At 51.8% G+C, this 20,641-nt stretch overlaps 1 protein-coding gene and 1 long non-coding RNA gene across 8 annotated transcripts in view; one reads left to right on the forward strand and one right to left on the reverse strand.

Moving 5' to 3' along the window:
• Nucleotides 1-6,644: 6,644 nt before the first annotated feature.
• On the forward strand, nt 6,645-7,672 carry LOC146429634 (uncharacterized). The gene is made up of 2 exons (XR_014855625.1): nt 6,645-6,764; nt 6,926-7,672. It is a non-coding gene; the product is annotated as an uncharacterized LOC146429634 (long non-coding RNA).
• Nucleotides 7,673-11,165: 3,493 nt separating this feature from the next.
• SEPTIN9 (septin 9) overlaps nt 11,166-20,641 on the reverse strand; it is a 135,684-nt gene continuing 126,208 nt past the window's right edge. For all 7 annotated transcript variants that reach the window (XM_085077891.1, XM_085077898.1, XM_085077897.1 and 4 more), the window contains 5 exons: nt 18,824-18,941; nt 16,423-16,518; nt 15,544-15,640; nt 14,078-14,129; nt 11,166-13,277 (listed from right to left, as the gene is read on the reverse strand). In XM_085077891.1, the coding sequence (XP_084934017.1) occupies nt 13,142-13,277; nt 14,078-14,129; nt 15,544-15,640; nt 16,423-16,518; nt 18,824-18,941 (499 nt within the window). In that variant the 3' untranslated portion in view covers nt 11,166-13,141. The remainder of the gene's footprint in view (nt 13,278-14,077; nt 14,130-15,543; nt 15,641-16,422; nt 16,519-18,823; nt 18,942-20,641) is intronic.

A 20,641-nucleotide genomic window follows, 5' to 3' on the forward strand; every position in this document is an offset into this window, starting at 1 on the left:
AGCACAAGCACACCTCTCCAGGCTGCAGAGAAGGAAAGGGAGCCGATTACAAGCGATCCCAATCACAGCAGCAATCACCTCCCTTCACGGTGCTGTGTGACTGCAGAGGGTGTCAGAGATGCTGCACAGGTGACAACAGAGCCACAAGCCTCAGGAGGGTTTGGTGACAAATCAAGGAGCCTCCCCAGTGAGCACATCAGAGCTGGCAGGGTGGGAAGGTGGGTGCAGCCCTCCTGTGAGCCCCTCACAGCTCCTGAGTGCATCCAGCACATGCCGAGGCAGCGGGTTGGGAACTGATTAAAAACGGAAAAGCCTTATGTAAACTTAATGCATAATTAACCTGAGCAACGCACTTGCAGAAGACATTATTGAGGTCAGGGAAGCATTAGAGCCACAAAAGCAACTCTGCTGGCATGTGAGGGATGAGAACATCCACTGTTAAATTATTTGAATGCTCCTCTAACACAAAGGAAAAACCTGCTGGATCCTAACCAGGACAAGCCTCCCCTCCAGGCAGACTGGAGCAGGTTTCTTAGATCCTAATCCAAAGCATTGGATGGGAAAGGCCAGAAAGGACAGCCTGAGGTGGACAAGCCCTTCTGAGATTTTCCTGTCCATATCAGGTCTCCTGCAGAGCTTACAGGGGGGATTCCTGCCCTACTGTGTGTGTCCATGAGTGGGACACAGGGGTCTGCACGAGTCACCTTTGGCTGTCCTTGTGCTTAGCTGAGACAATCAGCCCACACAGGAAAGCTTCATCTTGTCCCAAGTGCAATCCCTGGGAGGTGGATGGTCCTTGTGAGGTGCCTGGCCCAGGGTGATGCAGCCTCACAGTGCCCTGGGCACCATGAACTGATGGGAGATGCCCTGGGGTGCTCACTGAGCTGTGCTTGGAACAATTCCCAGAATTCAGAGGGCTCTTGGGTGCTTTTAAGCCTTTACCAGCCTGGACAAGGATGGACGGAAATGCTCCCTCTGCATTTTCACTTCCTGCACTCTCCTTTGCCCCTACCCTGCCTTGACACCACTGTCACAGTTCCACAGGGCAGAAGCACCTTTCAGCCCCCCTTTCAGCCCCCCTCAAATGGTATTTGGGGCTCCAAGGTCCCAGCGATCGTCCTGATGCCAATTAAAACAACAGGAGAGCCTCCTGCCTGCCAAGGTCCATAACCAAACAGCCCTAGGCATTGCCCTCCCCTCCATTCCTGGCTTGCTTACAGCCACAGCAGCTGTTCCACATTTCCCGCTTTTAAAAACTCCTGTTAAATCAAGGTCTCTTTTGCCAAAATCCAGTAAAACACAGACTTCATGAAACATTTCATGGAGACCAAAATTGCCTTTCCCAGGCTGCCCCTCTCTCAGAAGATCATGATTTAAATACTTGAGGCTCCCTCTGGAGAAAGCCAAGGGCTTTATTGGCAGCTCTGCTCCCAAACATCCCACAGGCACAGCACTTGCTTGGGATTACGGCAACACTCCAGAGGGGTTTGTGGCAATGGATCCACCTGGGATGAGTTCTGTCATCCCCACCTACCCTTGGGCAATAGCTCTGGTGCTTCCAGCACACACAGACTGGGGGCAGTGCCAGGCTGTCTCCCTTTTCCAAACAATCCAAAATAATAAACCAGAAAGTCCAAATAGTTCATTTTACAGCTGATGTAATGGTATTTGGATATAATAACCTCATACTCCTTGTATTTGCATAAAACAAATATTTTAAGGTGCCAGGCTTCACTTGCTGAAGCACCTCTCTGCCCCTCCAAGGGCTGGAAAGGCTCACGTGGGAAGGAGGGATGCTCTCAGCCCACCAGGCTCCAGGAGAAATACAGACACCAGCTGTCCATGACTCCTGATAAATACAGCAGCAACAACAAGGCAGTTCATGCTTGCGGCCAGGTAGAACAAAGCCTGATCCAAACTCAGCTCATCCCAGTGCATGGCACAGCCCTGCCTGCTCCAACAGGATGAGGAGGATTGGAATCCTGGAGTCAGAGGGCTCAAGGACTGGATCATCCCAGCTATTCTACAATTAAACCCTCAGCCCCACGAGGGAGGCAAGCACACCAACCAGGTGATGGACCCCACGTGGGGTGGCAGCTTGAAGGGGGGATTTGGCCAGTAAAAGCCCAGGAAGCCCCCAGCCCATAGAACTGCAGCTGTGGCAGTCAGGACATATCCTTAACAGCCTCCAGAAAAGCCAGCTTTCCATCTGCTCCAGTTAAGGTTTGGAGTCTGTACTTTCACTGCAGGGAATGAAAACCTGGAGCAACCTGGTCCATCAAACTGCCAAAAGTCCTGCAAGAGCAGGACACACACATTTCAGCTTTGTTTCCTTCATCCTATTGCACAGGAGCTCCCATTATATTTAAAGAGGGTTTGTGGCATGGCTGTCATCCAGACATCCCTTGTAAACTCCATGGAAGAGCCTGGATAAGCACAACATCCAAGTCCTTCCGTTGTATTGAAAGGGAAAACTGACTCCTGGTGGCAGCACAGGACCTCTGGGATGCACTTCCCTCACCCATCAAATAACAAGATAAAACAGCCCTCCCTCAGCTCACAGAGGTGCTATAATTCATACCTGACACTCACAACATTCCATGGCAACCCCTGGAAAAGCCATTAGCACCAGAAGGGAGGTGAAGCCACACTCTGCCACCTCTCTCTGCCCGTATGCAGCAAGCTACTGCCACCAGCTAGCCCAGCATGTGAGACTGAAAATGAAACAACTCTCATTTGCTTTATGTTGCTTTCCAAGTGACATCTTGCACACTGGCTGGACAGGGGAGGTGGCGCTGTCACCAGGTCACCATGAATATCTGATTGCCTGGAGGGACACGGACTCACTTTTTCAAAAACCAGATAATATTGCAAAGACACTTGGTGACATTTTTCCTTGTTCACAGGCAGAAAAAAAAACTTGCAATCTCAGGGCTACTGCATGACACAGAAATGTCACTAACCTGAGAATTTGGAAGCAAGCAAGGGAAAAGAGAGAGAGCAGTGTTTCATATTTTGAGTTTGGCTCAAGGTGGCCTCTCACAGGAGGACCCATTTGCCAGAGCTCAGCTTGAGTGGTGTCACCCATGAGTGGTGTCACCCAGCCCTGCCAAACCCTCACCAGCTTGCTCTAGGGTGGTTTCAGCACATTTAACACATTTTTAATAGCTAGAAACCTCTTTGGCTCAGTCACATCCCTGGTTTCAGCTCGGGGGGATCCTTTGGTGAGGATCTCTACCTCCCTCTCACAGACCTTTTGTGCCACCTGCACATCAGCCCTGGCACAGCTGCTGAAGGCACCTGAGACACCCCATTAGGAAAAGCTCATTCCTCTCCAGGGATCTGGAGTCCTGCAAGCACCACAAGGATGTGGGATTGCCAAAGCAAACTGGCACCACAGCTTTGGAGAGCTGCCAGGAATCAAGTGCTGCCAACTTGAATGAACACAAGGAGCTCCAGCAGGAATCTCATCCAGATAACCAACACCCATTCTCCTGTCTCAGCACCAGCACCCCAGGCTGCTCCTCAGGTTCCGACCAGCTCCTCTGAAACCCCTCTGACCTCCTCCCATTTTATTTTTGAGCACATGGAGCTGGCCCCTCTTTGGCAGAGGATTTCCTTGGACCTGTTGACTCCTCATCCACTGAATTTAAATTTCCCTTATCCAGGTTGCAGCCAAGACTCTGTGCCAGTGGCTGCCCATGCTGGTGGGAGATCCTTGCTTCCAGCAACCCCCATGCTGCTGGCCCTACAATGAATTTCCTTCCAGTTCAGCACAGAAGAAAAACCCACCATCCTGCCTCCCAAACACATTTTGATGGCTGATCCCTGCGCAAGAAAGTCCCACAGGATGGCAGAGATCAAATATCAGCACCTGGATTCAGGGCTTGGCAAGGATGACATTTCCCAGGGGATGAAGATGTTTTGTGCTAACCTGAACCATTCTTATTTACACACCCAAACACAGCACTTGCTCTCCCAAAATCCTACAACCTCTGCAAATTAACAGCTGAGTTATTCCAGCTCCCAGCCAAGCTGCTGCTACTCTTCCAGAAGAATTTTACACCCAAAGCTTTGGCAAAACCTGCTGCTGAACCCATCCGTTCTGTCAGCCACCACACAGCACAGCATCCATAGGGGAGGAGTTGGGGTCTCTCCTCTGTGTAAAACAGGATCACTGCTCAAGCAGCCTCCCATCAAATGGGAGCCTGGCAATCCTCTGGGACCTTGTTCCCTCATCAGAGGGTGTTAAACTCACCAAGATCAAGGGCTCTTCCTTTGCTCGCCCCTGAAAACCAGGAGGAAGCTGCAGATATACTACAGGCACTTAGGAGGAAAAACATTACAGCATCTAAAGGTACTTTAAATGATTTAGATACAAACTTGCCTGTAATAAGACATCTATTTTGGTTAATCTCTTAGTTGCAAATCTTGAAACTCTTGAACCTGCCTCAGGCTACTGTCAGCAGCACTTCATTTAACACTGCTTATTGGGAATAACTGCTATTTCCCACTGTAACCTCCAAACCTCTTAAAGTCTCTCTTATTGCTCTGCCCAAATATACTTGCCTTCAGGATACAGAGGGTTTTTTCTTGCTAAGAACTGTTAAGATGATTTGAGCAAGCTGAATCAGAAGAGACTGTTTCCCAGGCGAAGCTGCCAAGACTCAAAACACCATCCCTGCGATATTTTGGGAGTGATTCCTTTTTTTATTTTTTTGAGCATTTACTCGGGTTATGAAACCAAACAGCTGCACTTTGATCACTCCTCACGAGCAAGGGAGTGGAAGGGATGGAGGAGTGTGATCATCCTCCAGGAGAGTCACCTGGGGGAAGGGATCTCCATCCCTGCTCACACCTGGGGCTGTGGAGATCATCAGCAGCTCACCACGTTCATGGTCAGAGCTCTCTGAGGAGATTTGGGGCTTCAGCACCACCAGTGCAGCTCCTGTGCTCTGAACTCAACCCCACTTTTATTTTAAGGGGATGCAGAGCCATAGTGAGCACCAACCTATGACTACAGTCCCACCCATCCCAGCTCAGCAGGTTTGATTTTCAACCCAACCTCTTGGGCAGCACTGGCTGTCCCAATGGCTGTCACAGCTCCAGCCCCAATAATGCTGGCACTTGCAGCAGCCCTGAGGATGCTCCTGTCCTGCAGGCACAGGGAGCAGCCTGAAGCCACAGCAGTCCAGGCAAGAGCAGCTGCAGCAGAGCTGCCAGAGCCCTCCAAGGCTTTTAGATATGGCATTTAACAATAACACAGGATTTTGCAGCCCAGGCCTGTGTCTGGAGCAATCAATGACTCATCACTGCAGGTTTGCAAACCCCAGAGCCACCTCAGTCACCACCTTCTCTCTGCTCACTGTGAAAAGCTTTGGTTGTTAAATAACTTTAACCCCCATGGAGCAGGACACAGAAATGGGGGAGCAGGACCCCAAAGGAAAGGGACAGGGCTCACAGCAGACACAGGCCTGACTTGGGATCACTTTCTATTCCCACCAGTGTGCTTGAGAAAGTACCCAGCATTAAGGGATTACAGCTCTGGGAGTTTAGAGACACTCTCACATCCATCTGCACCAGGTTTCACACAGAAATGGTGATGGAAAAGAACTCCAAACCAGTATGAAATACATGTATATAAGCTGTGCTTAAAAAACAGCCTGTCTGTGCAGGCTAAAGGGCTCTGCTCTTTACATTCACCCTGGTTTAGTAGGGTGAATGTAAAGCCACCAATAAATCCAGTCTCTGCCAAACCAAAACCAATGCAATAAAAACCAGCATGCTGCCTGCAGGGCCAAATGGGTACCAAACACAGCTTTGGCACACCATTGTCCCTGGAAAACTGCAGAAACCAAAACTGTGTCTTTGCAGCCTCTGCTTCCCTGTGTCTCCCTGCTCTCCAGGGCTAGCCCATAGTCTGAGCTCAGGTTGCAGAGAACAAATATTCTACCAGATATAAAACAATATTTTCCCCTTCCCCCTAAATATCCCACTTTACATAATCAAAACCAGCCACTCAAGCCCCACTGTATCCCTGCTTGAGGCAAAGCACTTGTGGGGAGGTACCTGCAAAGCCCTCAGCTTTGGGAGAAAGCTGGCCCATAGCACACAAAATTACACTTACAGATAAAGCAGAATAAAAACTCCTTGAACCTACTTCTTCTCACAGAGCAGCTCCAGCTCTCACAGAAGTTTCCAGCAGGACAGGACCATCCCAGGAGCTCTGGCTCAGTGCAGTCTCACACATCCTGACTGCAGGCAGTGCTTCCCCCTCACTCCCGAGAGCAAACAGCTGCTGCTGTAAGCCCTCCAGAGGGTTAGGAGTGGAGCACCTGCAGCAGCAGCTGATAGCACTTACTGCTCTCCAATTAAGCTAATTTTGCACCAAAGGGGAGACAACTGTGCAACTGCTGCTCAGCCACTCCATTCCTGGCCCTGCACTGTGACAATGACCTGCAGCAGGGAGCAGAGGTGTCTCAGTGTCACAGCAGGAGCAGGGAAGCACCAGAGTGGCTCTGTGAGCACAGGAGGGTTCCAGGAGGAGCCCCTGGTCCCTTTTCAGAGCACGGCAGCTCTCTCTGAGCTCTGACTCCGGCAAACCTCACACAGCCTGGTGTTTGCACACTGTGCTTGCTCCAGCACTGGCATTGATGATCCAGGGCACTGGCCTGGCTGACAACAGCAAAAACCCTGTTTAAAACAGTTTTTTCCTCCAGCAGAAAGCACTGAGAGTGCGGTGTGTTCTGAGATGCCAGACTGAGGTAGGAGAGGGACGAAACCAGAGCTTCTAAACAAATGGGAAATGTTCCAGCTACAGCCACCAGCACAGGCCCAAATCTGCCCTCTCCTCCTCCACAGCAAACTGCAGAAGTGCTCAGAAAAGGAAACACCAAACATCCATGGCCTCTCTTTTCCTCCACAGGGCTGAAACTGGCATTGGTGCCTCCTTCTACTCATGCCAGTGGAGTAAAGCCATTGCAGCCAGCCCTGGGGAAGGAGGACAGAGGGACAGAGGGTATTTTAGGTGTCACCCCTGGTCTCACCCACAGATGGGTCCCTCAGAGTTCTGCTCAACATCCATAAATCTTCAGAGTGGGGCAGAAGGTCACTAGAGATGCTCCTTCCAAACCCTTTGTGTCTTCACCCATCAGTCAGCTCTCTCTGCTGAAGATCCCTTCCATCCTGGAGAGTTTCAGAAGTAATTTGCAGACATCTCAGCTTGCCCAATAATTTTGTTCCTTATTAAATGTTGCTAATGACAGGGTTTTAGACTCTCGGCCATACATCCACTTTCTGTTCTAGTAAAAATTTTAATTTATCTTCCCTCTTCCTTCTAGACTAGTCTTTAAAAAAATTACTGGAATAAAAAGGAAAGCACCAAGTAATTGGAAAAAGCTGCTAAAAACAGAAAGGAAGGAAAGCTAAAGAAATTCATAATGATTGAAAAGTTCAATAAAATTGGAGGAAAGGAGGAAAAATTCCAATTTTTAATGAAATGGATGGTGAGGTGTCACTGGCACATGGCAGCAGATCCCTGGAATGTGAGATCTGTTTTCCCACCTCTATGGGCCACCCCAAAACCATCACCCCACTCCCCTTACCCTGTTGTAACTAGAGGTGCATTTTCTGCTCTCTACTCACCCTCAGGCTAATTCTTTTCAGCTGGTGCTTTCAAAGCCTAACCAACAAAATGCTGAAACCAATAAAACTGTTTGTGGGGAAAAAGTTTTCAGAAGAAATTGAGCACAAAAGATGATGTTTTACCAAAAGCTACAAGCAGAAAAACGGGAGGTTGGAGTTAAAAAGCTCATGCAGATGAATCTTGAACGGTCTATTCTCACCCTCATAATGAACACATACATGATTAATGAAAATATTTATCCTCATAACCCACTGCAGCGAGTTAATATTTAATCCAAAGTCCACGTGAAAGCCCAGCCTCTCCTGCTTCCTCACCCACCTTCTTGTTTCCTTGGAAATCTCTGAACTCTGCCAGCTGACCTGAGATTTGGCTCTTTGGGGCTGGCTTTGCCTGGCTTTCTGCATAAGTACCACACCTTTTGATCCCGAAATTGCCGTCGCTTGGGACCTACAAGGTTCCTCAGATAATCCCGGCGAGCTGGGCTTTGTAACGCTCCTCACTTTGATATTCCAGGCAAAGCCGGACAGCCCACACATGAAAAGACATCCTTGCCTTTCTTCCCAGGCTTAATTTCATCTGCAAATTAAACAGATCGAGACAGATATTTATAGAGGAATGCCCTGAGCCTCCCGGGAGGGCTCTGGAGTCTCCAATGTGTAATTTTGCTTTAGGAATGTGATTTTAATCTTGACTTTCTTTGAGGCTGGTGGCAGGAGAGGAGAAGGGCAGGGAAGGGGGGATGCTCCTCTGCTGCCCCACAGGCTGAGCCCTGGGCTGGTGCAGTGTGATGTTCACAAGGCTCTTTATGCTTTCCTGTCCTTGTCCTCTGCAAAGCTGTTTCAGGACATTGTCCTTAAAAGGTGACAATTTTTACTTTTGAAGGAGTGCAGTCTGTAAACTTTGCCAGCAAGAGCTTTCAGCTGTGGCTTACAAAAAAACCCCAAACCTCCTTTAAAAATGGCTCACAGATTAAAACAACTGCTCAGCCCTGGGTCCTGATGGCACTTAGTGACAAGGAACTCCCACAGAATTATCCATCTCTATGTATCCCAGTTCTCCATCCCACATTTTCACTGTGGGTAACCCCCAGCCAAAAAAAAAAACCTACAAAAAAGGAACATTTTGGCTTATGTAATTTACAGATATGCACTAGAGCAGAGGACTTTTATTTTGTTTCCCAGTTAAATATTTTCATTTTATCTTCTTGTTAAAGAGTAACTCAATGCAATTCTTTTGACCAGCATCACTCACTTACACATCCTCCTGATGGGAAGAGTGCAGGGGAGGGAAACTTGCAGGAAAGATGGTTTCAGTGGTAATAAGAAGAGGGACTTTGGCACATTTCTGCATGCTATGAGGTATGTCTTTAAGCTTCAGTAAACTTTTGGAGTCCCTGGGAAGCTGGTAATGTGCCTTTGAAGGAAGTATGACTTATGAAATTGCAGTTTTTAGCTTAGCTGGGTAATGTTAATGAGAAAATATCATGGGCTGCGGGTGGAAGTCTCCTGAATCCCATAACTTAGGAATAAATTATTCTGTTTTCCTAAATGAAGCAGCGCAGAGCAGTGCTGCTCGTAAATCAGGCTGATGGTGAGAATTATTTATTAATTTGTACAGGACCAGAGAGAAGCTCAGGCAAATAAATACAAACTAAACTGCGTGAAAGAGTTACAAACTCGGGCTTGCTGTGGGCATGGCAGAAAAGGTTTTGCTGGGTTGTGAGAAGGAGCAGGAGGGCTGGAGCCAGCAGCCAGTGATGGAGGCAGCATGAGGAGCTTGCACAGGGGTGGAGATGGAGAGACAAATCCTCCTTTCTGCTGGAGCCACACTGGAGATGATCAAAACCCCCCAAGCTTTCAGCTGCAGTGCAGCAGCTTGGCAGTAATTAAAGGCTGAGCTCTGCAGCTCTGCCCGTGCCTGCTGCAGCCCAGCCTGCACATCAAAGGGAGATGTTTCCAACAGGACAGCTCCCACGCCAGGGAATTCAGGGATTGATGCACACTCCTGGCTGGTGTGTGAGTGATGGCCCAGGAAGGTCCCTGAGCAGCAGCTCACACCCAGCAGGTGCTGGCACATCCCTCTGGGGCTCCTGGTGCTCCTTGGTCCATTTTTTGGGCATCCCAAAGCTCCATCCCTGCAGCAGGAGCCCTCTGGGGCTCTGCAGGTAGCACACAGCACAGCTTCCCCTCCTGCCAGCACCTGGCCTCCTACCCAGAGAGGATTTATTCCTCCCTGAGCAGGTCTCCAATGACATTATTAATCAGGGAGATGGACGAGTACAACCCAGTTTATTGTGCGCTGTGGGTGAGTGATAAGTCTGTGCCGATGCCTGGGATAGCAATCAGGAGAAGGGAGCGAAAGGAAGAGGAGGGAAGAGCAGCATTGTGGGTAAATATGTGCGCTTCTGGTGGTGATTACCCTCCAAGTAATTAGTTTTTAAATCAGGCAGACGTTTCGGGAACTACTCGCAGTGAGCTGCTTTAATTATTTATAGTCCCTTTTATTCTTATTATTTATAGTCATCCTCTTTGGATGGAGGTGCTCTCTGGAACCTGACCCATCTCCAGCCCTCCCTCCTCCAGGGCTGCCAGGCTGTGCTGGGGGGTCCTGGTCTCCTCCCAGAGCCAGGCAAGGGAAGTGAGGGCTAATCCTTGCTGTGGAAAGCCCTGTTCAGATCGGTAATTAAACTCTCACTCATCTTCATTTCCCTCATTTGTTAAAGTGAGGCCACTCAATAAGCCATTAGTGCAAGGTCCTTTCTGTCAGCCCAGGCATCGTTAGGCACATTTCCCTTGGAGACAGCAGGGGAGGGTGTGGGCAGGGGGAGCAGCCCCTTTCCTGCCCCCTCCTCTGCCCAAACCCTCCCCATCCACCCCCTCCCAGGCCACTCCTGCCCTTTGGCCAAAGCTCTGGGGACTGAGGGGGAATTTTGCAATGGCAAACCCTTCCCCCAGCTGGGATTTTTCCCACAGCACCACACAAACTCCCGTTCCATCCGAGCATCTGGTGTTGTTGCTCTCCCTTCGCCAACCCCACCTCTCCAGAGCTTCCCAACATCTGGAAGCCATTCCCTGCACCATTCCCATGAAGGGACCTCTGACCCTTTGAGCTCCTCCTCTGGGCTAAACAAAAGCTGCCCTTATTGCTGAGCTGGGGAATTTTGCCTCCTTTCCCCTCTCTCTGTCCACAAACCATTTCTCAATGTGTCACCAGGAGAACATCTGCCTGGGAAGCTCTGGAGCATCCTCTGCCCCATCTCCCTCCATGGGCACATGGTCAGACACCAGCACTGAGGAAAACTGTAAAAAAACCCCAAATTCCAACACAAGAAAAACCACAATTCAGGGGAAAACTCCTGTAGATTCCTTCAGGAGCAAGGCCCATGGTCCATGTTTGTAGTTACTTCAACTATACTTCCTAGGAGTGTTTGTTCTGGGTTTTTCTCTGGTTACAACAGAGAGAATACCATGCAGCAGCAACTGCACAGTGGCTGGGAACAGACATTTCGAAACAAGCCTCCTTCTATTTGCATTTGAAACATTTATTTTGGGAAATACATATTAAACACTATTATTTATACAAAAATGGACTAAATTTTCATAATGCTTATAACCCCCAAAAGGCCATTTTAATAGATCTGGATGAAGGGTTTTTTTATTGTATTATTTTCTTTTTTTTTTTGTCCAAAAAAAAGTCAGGTTACAAAGGAGAAAGCGGCGTGTCTTGCTTGGCCCAGCTTGAGATATCAACTAGAGGAAAAAAAAGTTTAAGATGGCATTTGCAGAAGTGCCTAACACAAGAGATTTTTCTCCCCTTTCAGTCTTTTTTTTAAACACTTGAAATATATATTTTTTCTTCAGTTAATGCATTTTTGTTGTTGTTTTTGCTAAAGTATAGCAAGTCAGCAAATAGAGAGTTGCTGTTCCCCAACAGCTCCGTGGGGCTGCTGTGGAGGGGGAATATGAGCGAAGGGGAGAACTGATTCTCACAATGTCCACACCCCTTTGGCTGCTGGGGGCATGTGTGGGGAGCCCCTGAAAACCTGGGCATCCCCAGCAAGGGGAGAACAACCTCCTCCCTCCTGCTGGTCAGCTGTGCTGAGCCAGGCTTTGTCCCCTTGGAGATCACAGGGCTCTGCAGGTGCCTTCCAGTGCTGGAGGATGGGACACGCTGCCACTTTAGGGTGTGCCCCCAAAAATGGGTGATTTGCAGGAAGTTTTATCCCTTAGAGAGGATTTGGAGGTTGATGGAGAACGGAAAGGCAAGGGGAGCTGGGGAGGGGAGCAGGAGTGCAGGGCTCTGCTCCAGGGCTCCCTGCTCCTGAGTCACAGTGCTACCTAATGCTTGCAGGGTCTTGTTTACTGGAGACACACAGAAAGAGGGTCTGGGGGCAGAGCAGGGGGAGCAGCACCCACAGCACCCCCCAGCTCTCCCCAGGGCTGCAGGGTTTGATCAGCACATGCACAGACCCTGCACAAGGACCAGTGACACAGAGGATGTGTTCCCCAGACACACATCACACAGGGGACCCAGAGAATGAACAGGAATTCACCAACAGACACCCAAGAGCCTCCTCTGACACAGGGAAAAGCCCAAGAATCACAAGGGTCAGACAGGACAACCCTCTGCCTCCCACCACTGCTTTGCAGAGACAAAGTTCCACACTCAGCCCCCTCTGGACAAACACACTCTGAGTCTTCAGACAAAAACCCACCCAACTGAATGAAAAATAAATACACAAGTGTTCCCAGGACATCAGCACATCTCTGGCCCAAGGGAGAGGGAAGGAGGGTCTCTGTGGAGCTTCACAGCCTTCTGCAGGCTGCAGACAGACAAGGCAGACCCTCCTTCCTCTCTCCCACGCTATTGCAAGGTCACAGTCTGAAAAGGCACTTCTCCCAAAGCAGGTCTCTGCCTGGCCGGGGGTTGGTGACAGGCGAGGTGACACCTAAACACTCCCAGTTTATTGCATGTAGACAGGGTACAGGGGCTGGGCTGGGGGCTGGCAGGTCCCACAGGGCTGCAGAGGGCTCGGAGGAGGCGGCAGGAGGCAAGGATGGCACTGTCTTGCTCTCTTCATCCCACCTTGCTTCCGAAAGCTGTGGAGTGATTCTCGCCTTCAATGGACGGAGAAGAACCCCTGCATGGAGGGGCTGGAGGGGCTCAGGGCACCCCAACCCTGCCAGCCCCACAGATCTGCTCCCCTGGGTTCTGCTGTGGGGCCAGAGCTGGGGGCAAGCAAGAGCCTGACCCCCCCAGAGGGACATCCCCGGCCCAGGGACACAGCTCAGGGGGCCGAGGACAAAACTCATGGCACAAAGCGGGGGGAGAGCGGCCAACCCCGCTCCACGTCTGGTTATTTGGTCAGTTAACATGGCAGGGGTCAGGGACCAGGGCAAGAGGGACAGTGGCAGAGGGTTTTATATAAAAATAAAGGGGGGACAGGGGAGAAATAGCGAGCGTGAGCGAGCAAGGTCCTGCAGGCGGGCGGGACGGTTACATTTCGTTAGCCACCAGCTCTTTGTCAGCCACGCCGTTGGACAGAGAGCTCTGGCCCTCGTTCAGCCTCTTCACCCTGTAGGCTTCAAAGTGGATGTTGCTGGTAATATCCTTGATGTTCTGCATGTGTGTCCTGCAGGGAAGGGAGATGGAGCAGTCACGCCTTGCTGGGCACAGCCTCTGCCTCTGCACCCCAAACCCTGCAAACAGCCCCCAGTCCCCCTGTCCCCTCCTGTCTCACTGGTGAACAGGGTATTTAGGGCACAGGAGGGATATAAAGGCAATAACAGACAGCAGGAGCTGATGCTTTCACTGGTGCTTGGGCACGTGGGAGCTGTGGATGCAGAACACCCACCCAGGGAGACCCTGACCCCACAAGTCCTGGGATGAGGTTTTGCAGCCCCACACAACTCTTGGCCAGCAACAGCTCTCGTGTGCAGAGCAAACTTGCAGCCAAATTCAGGAGCAGCCCAATGCCCCCTCTAGGAAGCCCAGGGGGCTCAGCCCCACACTGCCCCACAGCAGGGACTCCTCTTTCAAGAGGGCCCAGTGATCACCCAGACCCCAGAACGACACCCCAGTGGAGGGTGATGTCTTGGAGCTGGGCTAAGACCTCGCACTGGTGAGGGATCACTGAGGCTGCTTGCAGGTGAGCTGGAGCCACAGTGCCAGTAATCCTGGAGTGTGTGCTGACCCACCCACTGCTCCTGACCTCCTTGAGCTCAGCTCTGCAGCTGAGAAAAGCCCCCTGAAAACTCATCCCATGGAGTGGGGCCACCAGAGGGGCTGCAGAGTGGCAGCAGGGTGGGAGGGAAGGAGGGGGGAAGGGGTGGAGGAGCAGAGCAAAGCAGCAGCTGCTTCAAGCTGGGCTGGGCTGTCCCCTTTCCCTGGATGCCACCTGGTGACAGGAGGCTCTGGGGACACAGCACTGACCTGATGAGGAGGTCCCGCAGGTAGGCGAACTCACAGTGTGTTGTGTTCTCCACTGGCAAGAGAGAGAGAAACCATCAGTGTGCACCCAGGGGGGCCAGCAGGAGCTGGGGGCTTCAGCAGGGCGTGGAGGGCTCAGGTGGGCACTCACACCCCAGGGGACAGGGGCAGGACCAAGGAATCCTCTTTGCTGCTGTAGGTACAGCGTACCTGCCTCAGCCCAGCCCTGCTGAGGTCTGGCTGAGCACCCACAGCCCCTTTCCATCCTGCCCCAGCACAATGTGGGAACCCCTGGGCCCCAAAAAAGGCAGGGGAAGGTCACAGTGAGCACCAGGCGTGTCTGCACAGAAGAGTTTCACCTGTAGCTTAGCCATGAGCACCCTGCAGCATCCCAGAGCTATGCAAGGACATGAACTCCTGCTGTCAAAGGCTGCTGCTGGCAGGAGGAGGAGTGTTTGCAACAGGGAAAAATCAAGGGGTGCTGCTTCACCACAATTAGTCTGACAGCTGCTATTTTACCCCAAATTTTACTCAATTTTGAGGTAAAACTCCTTTTTTATATTTTTTAACCCAAACAGTCTTGTACATAGAACAGCAGAATCCTTTATGTTGGAAAAGACCTCTAAGATCGAGTCCAGCTATTTAAATACCATAACACTGCTATGCAAAGGCTGTCCATGGCCATGGCTGTGTTCTGGGAGTCTCCCTGTGCTGAAGGCAGATGCCAGAAGCAGAAAGTGAGGGTTTAATGAATCCCATTAAACTCAGAATGTTCAGGGACACAGCACGAGAGGGCAGCAGAGCTTCAAAATACACTGATTTCCCCGGCAGCTTTGTTAAACCATCCCTCAACACAGGATTCCTATTAAAAAGACTCATAAATGAGAGGAACCTGTGAAGTGAAGGGGAGGAAGATGAGAGGGGTGGCACTGGAGATGAGCCAGCTGGCTGCCAGAAACCACAGCCAGGGAAATGTAAGATGTGCTGGAGCCAGGAGCTTTCATCTAGCCTTTAAACTGTGACTGTAACATGGGGGAGAAGAAAGGGAGATGCCGATGGGAAACGGAAGAGAGAAGAGATCCCACAAGGGCACCAACCAAAGGCATGGGGAAGGGCAAAGATGCCAGGGGAAGGTTCTAACAGGGGCTTGAGACACAGGGATGTCACTTCTGTGCCCTCAAATCCTGCCATCAGGCATTTAACTGTGCAGGAAGTACAATCCAGGCCATGAGACCCCCAGAAATGTCCCCTCCAGCTCTCAGCAGCCCACAGGACACACCATGGCTCAGGAACTCAGTGCAGGAGCATTGACCAAGGTGTTTCCAGTCCTAAAAATTCAGGGAAATTATCTTTTTTGGAGGGGCAGGGAAGCACCACATACACCTGAACTTCTGCTGGTTTTGGAGCTCAATGTCTTCTGCCAGGGCAGGGAGATGGGCTTGGGGTTCGGGGAACCAAGAGCAAGGTACCTTCAATGGTGCCCCACTTGGTCTTCCTCCCAAGGATTCTTCTTCCGTTCACCTGGTACTCCTGGTCACTGCCCACCACTGCAAATGGGATCATTTCCTGTGCCAAGAGAAAAACAAAGTCATGTTTTCTTCCTGAGAACTGCTCAGGAAAGTCCTGTGAGCAAAGTCCTGTGTCAGGCTGTTTTCTGGAGAGTTTCGTGGGCTGAGCTGGTCTGTCCCTGATGTTCCTGAGCAGTGTTTCCTGCCAGGGTCCACAGGCAGCCCAGGACTGGGTACCAGCATCTCTTGCACATGTGCCCAGCCTGAAACCAGCCCAAAGCCCAGCTCAGCCTCTCACTGGCAGGTGCCAGGTGCAGCTGGAGCAAAGGTGTCCCAAAGCTTCCCTGGGAATTGCCCCCAGCATCTGACAACTTGTGACCAAGCCTTCTCCTGACCCAAGCTGGTGTCTTAGAATTTCAGAGTCCCTAAAATATTTTTTTCTTCCTCGAGTTTGTCCAATCCACTTTATTTTGCCAAGAAATTGCTAGCTGCCTCCTGCAGCATGGAATGGACAGCTGCAGGTAAATTCCATCCCGATGCTGGGAAGGCTCCTGCCCTAGGCAGGGATGGGCAGGCTCTGTTCCCTGTGCCTGGGGCAGGGAAAGGGCCATGGAGCCCCTGCTTGCTGATGGAGATGGGGAAGGAGGATGGACAGGACACCTTCCCCTTTCTCAGCCTCTTTCCATCCCTGCTCTGATCCTCTGAGAGGACCCCTGGTCCTGGGCAGACCCCATGGACAGGGCACAGCAGCTTTGGGAAGAAAAGAGTCCTTTTGGAAGGGATCCCCCAGCACATCCCAACCCCTGGAGCTGCAGGACCCTCCCAGCCACAGGCACTGACCCGGAATTTCTCGTTCACCAGCCGATCTTCAGAGTCCTCATCAAACTCCTTCTGGGGATACACGTCGATGCCGTTGGCGAGAAGATCTGCCATTATCTAGAGGGGAAGAGCAGAGGGGCAGCTGAAGGAGAGGCACAACAGGAGCTGCACTCCCAGCTGCTCCCAGCCCACCCGAGAGGGTCTCTAAGTGATGTCCAGCAGCAGCATTGTCCCTCTCCATCCTAAGCACTGCCCACCCAGGGGACACAGAGCTGTGTTTTCCTGCCACACAGCCACATGTGCTTCCCTGGAACCTCTGCAAGAACCTGGAGCCAAGGCACAGCTCAGGCAGGGAGTGAGATGGAGTTATGTGAGCTGGATGTTGTTTAGGGATTGAAAAACACAACAAGGCAACCCAAGCTGCCCAAGCAAAGGGGAGCACAGCTGCCAGGCTAGTAACACAAAGGTATAAAGCTGCTCTCTGGTGTTTGTTTATGCTCCTTGGAAAAGGAACTTGATCTGAGGGGACAAGGACTGCTTGGAAGAGCAGCCTCTAAGGACTTTGCCTCTGTGCAAGGCCAAGAGATACTGAAATCTGATTCCTGGGTGGAGGCTCAGCTCCTGGAGAGCTTGGAGGATCAGCCTTTGACAAGGCTGCAAACCCCTGGTGCCAGCTCCTGTCACTTCCTGTGGCAATAACCCCACATCAGCCCTGCAGTGCAGGTTGGCAGAGGAGTGGATCCAGCCCAGGGAATGCTCCAAGCCAGCCTGCCACCTCCCACCAAACCCACACACTGAATTTAGGGGAAAAACCCCACACAGCCAACTGCACAGAGCACATTCCACTCGCTCAGCACAGCACTGGCATCAATCTGCAGCCAAGCTGGAGCTTCACATCTCCTGCCCACCCCATCCAAACCCCCAACCTATCACCTCTCTGAGCTAGCCACACCCCCAGATGCAAACAGGGCTCTGCTTTTGGAAGCACACACACACCACACTGGAATGAGTGGAAAAGATCCCAGTTTGTGTCCACTTGGCCTGATTTCCTGCCCTCTCATCTGCATCAGCAGGTCTGGAGCTGGGAGCATGAGAAGAGTGAGCAAACACGCCATGTGGCTGAGTGTTCTCCCTCCATCTGGAAGGGTCTGGGGCTCTGGTTATAATCAGGAGGCAATCAGAGATAGGGAGAGCTGTCCTGTGCCAAGCCAGGGCAGAGCAGCACAGCCACACACTGTCCCCATGGCTTCCATGGCATCAGCAGCCAAAGGTGCCCAGGTGACACTGAGGTACCAGACTGACTTGGTAGTGCCAGAGTCACCCTCAGACACAGGGATATGTGCATTGGTGACCTCTGAATGGAGCCAGCAGCCTGCAGAGGCCACCACAGGGAGCAGATGTGGCACTGTGGACTCACCCCTTGGTGTCCCCTCACCAGCTCCTTACAGAGCTCAGTGCACACAGCCTGAGGAGCCCAGTGAGCCCAGCCTGGATTACCCCTCAGCTCCATTCCCAGACAGCCTCTAGCCAAGGAAATTGCTTGCAGAGTTTGCATTCAGCCCCAAATCCAGACTGCGTAATTCAATGCCTGAGGCTGCTCTTCAGGAACTGGGAAAACACTAGTGTGGGAAGGAGTGGCTCACCCTCTCCTGCAAGGTGTGGAACAACCCCTGGCTAAGGTGTCATCCTCTCCATAACCCATGGAGTGGCCCTAAAGACTCCTTTTTGGCAAGACCTCCTTTCCCTTCACTTCTCCCAGTTCAGACTCATGGACCAAGGAGCTTGGGGATCTTAGCTCTGCAGGGAATGCTGAGGCCATCACGCCTGCAGCCACATCCATCTCCCACACAAACGGATTTACAGTCCCTTACCAAAGCCCCAAATGGGCCATCTCCACCTCTCGGAGCAAAGCCCACGCCTTGCTGTGGATTCAGACAGCCCCTCCTCAGCTCCCAACCACGGGAATTTCATACCTTGCTTCCCTCTTAAGTCTTGCCCAGCTGAGCTCAGCAAACCCACATTTTTCTGCCTGGTTCCTGTATCAGTGCACGATGCTGCAGAGGGAGGGTTTTCCACCCCCTATTTGCAGCACCACCAACCTCCCAGAATAACAGAAAACACCCTGAAAACAACAACAACACCAACAAAGGAGGCAGGAGAAACAAGCCTGGAGACGCAGAGCTCCAAACTGATCGTGCACTGACAGAGGTCCAAGAGAAACACGAGGAAGTGCTTGGAGAGCAGGGCTCTCTGCTGCCCTGCGGCCAGGCGGGATCGCTCCGAGCTGCAGCCCCAGGAATGCACTGGGCTCCCGGCCAGACACTGCCTGCACAGCCCTGCCTGGGGAGCCTCGGGGGGAGAGGGGCAGCAGGGGATGGGCTGGCAGGGCTGGGAGCCCCGGGAAGAGGCAGCAGCCCCGTACCCGTTGTTTGAAGTAGTCCCTCTCCTCCAGCGTTAGCGTGTCGGCTTTGGCGATCACAGGGACGATGTTGACCACTTTGCTCAGGCGCTTCATGAACTCGATGTCCAACGGCCGGAGCCTGGAAAACAGCAGGGAAAAGGAGGTTTGCACTGCGAGGCTGCTGCAATCCCCTGGCAGAGAGGGGTTTTCAAAGACCAGACAGAGGGGGAATCACTTCCTTTCAGATAGGACAAGTAAAGAAATTTTCTTAAAAGAGTGACAGCACAGAGAGGGGTTTGAAAACACTTTAAACATTTCCCTTTCAAAGCTCCCGCTATCGCCTGTGAACCCTCACAGAGCCCCGGGAAGTGGCAGAGAGCTTTTATCTCTGTACAGCCACAGAGGACTGCAGGAACTTGCCCAGAGCTACTTGTGTCCTTCTGGAGCTGGGATGAGAGCAGGACGATGCTGGCTGCAGGGCCAGCCCACTGCCATTTTTGTTTTTGTACAAATCTCAACCTCCTCCAGCCCTCTCCAAGCTGTCACCAGCCATCCAGGGACAGCACAACATGGAAATGGCCACAGGTGACTGTTCCTGCTCACACTGCCCACTGTGCTGAGCACCAGCCCGTGGTTATGCACAAGCTGCATCTCACATCCATCAGCTGGGATTAAAAAAAGCCCTGGAAATTCTCCAGGGGCTCACAGAGCACAGAAGAGATGCTGCTTGTTCCAGAGGGCAAGAATGTCAGAAAATCTCTACAACAAAAGTCTCAGCTGAGGAAATCTGCAGAGATTGCATAACCCCAGTGATCAGCGCCTCGGGAAATCCCTCCCGGCTGAACTGCTGCTGACAGCACTGACACAGCTCCAGTTCCACTCTGCTCCACATCCAAGGCCTGCAGACACCTGGCCATGATCCCCCCTGCTCCTCAGCCCTTCCTGAAGGTGTTTTAACTGCTGGGGGTTCCCAAAGCAGGAGGAAAGCCCTCCTTGGGACACTTCCAGTTGCTGCAGGTCGCCCTCGGTGGCTCTGGAGGTGATGGGGACATGCACATGCAGCACAGGTGAGCAGATGCTGCCTTGCAAAGGAAACCTGGAGGTGCCAGGGCCCAGGAACACCTCTGGGGTAGGAGCCTGTTGGAAATGAGTCCTCACTGAAGGGCCAAGAGATCACCCACTGCCAACACACTCCAGCCAAACCCCACCATAGTCTCCTTGAGCCCTAAAAAGGATTGAGAGACCCCTGCAGACCCAGCCACAGCAGTGAGGGGGGGAAGGGACCCATCCTGCTCCTCAGCAGCCAGCAGGCAGTGTCCCCATCCCTGGGGGACACCTCTGCCTGGCTCCAGAGCCAAGGGAGGGACATTCAGCCTCAGAGAGACCCACTGAGCTCCAGCAGATCTGAAAAGAGCAGCTCAAGGCTGCCCCAGCACAGCCAGCACTGGTGACCCAGCTGAACCCTGGTCAGAGCCACTCCTCTGGCAGGGATGAGCTGGACTGTGCCAGGTGGAGCCTGTCCTCCACACCAACAGCACACACAGCCCTGAACACGTCATTAGCACACCAACTAACGAGGTCCTAACACAAACACGGGGTCACAGATCACCCTGGGCCCCAGGAAAGAAAGATTTTGGCTATTAAAGGGAAAAAAGAATAGAAAAAAACACAAGGAACCCCCCATGGACACATCTGAGCTGACTTGCTGCTGGCAAACATTGTTTGGAGCTCTGCATAATGTATTTCCCAGACCTCCAAGGAAGTAATGCAGTTATGCTCCTCTCCCAGTAGAATTCTTTCCCCTCCTCTCTCTTTGCTATTTTCCAAACAATTTTTCTC

Source organism: Lichenostomus cassidix, chromosome 18 (genome assembly GCF_008360975.1).
Source record: "Lichenostomus cassidix isolate B80296 chromosome 18, HeHo_3.0, whole genome shotgun sequence".
Lineage (NCBI taxonomy): Eukaryota > Metazoa > Chordata > Aves > Passeriformes > Meliphagidae > Lichenostomus > Lichenostomus cassidix.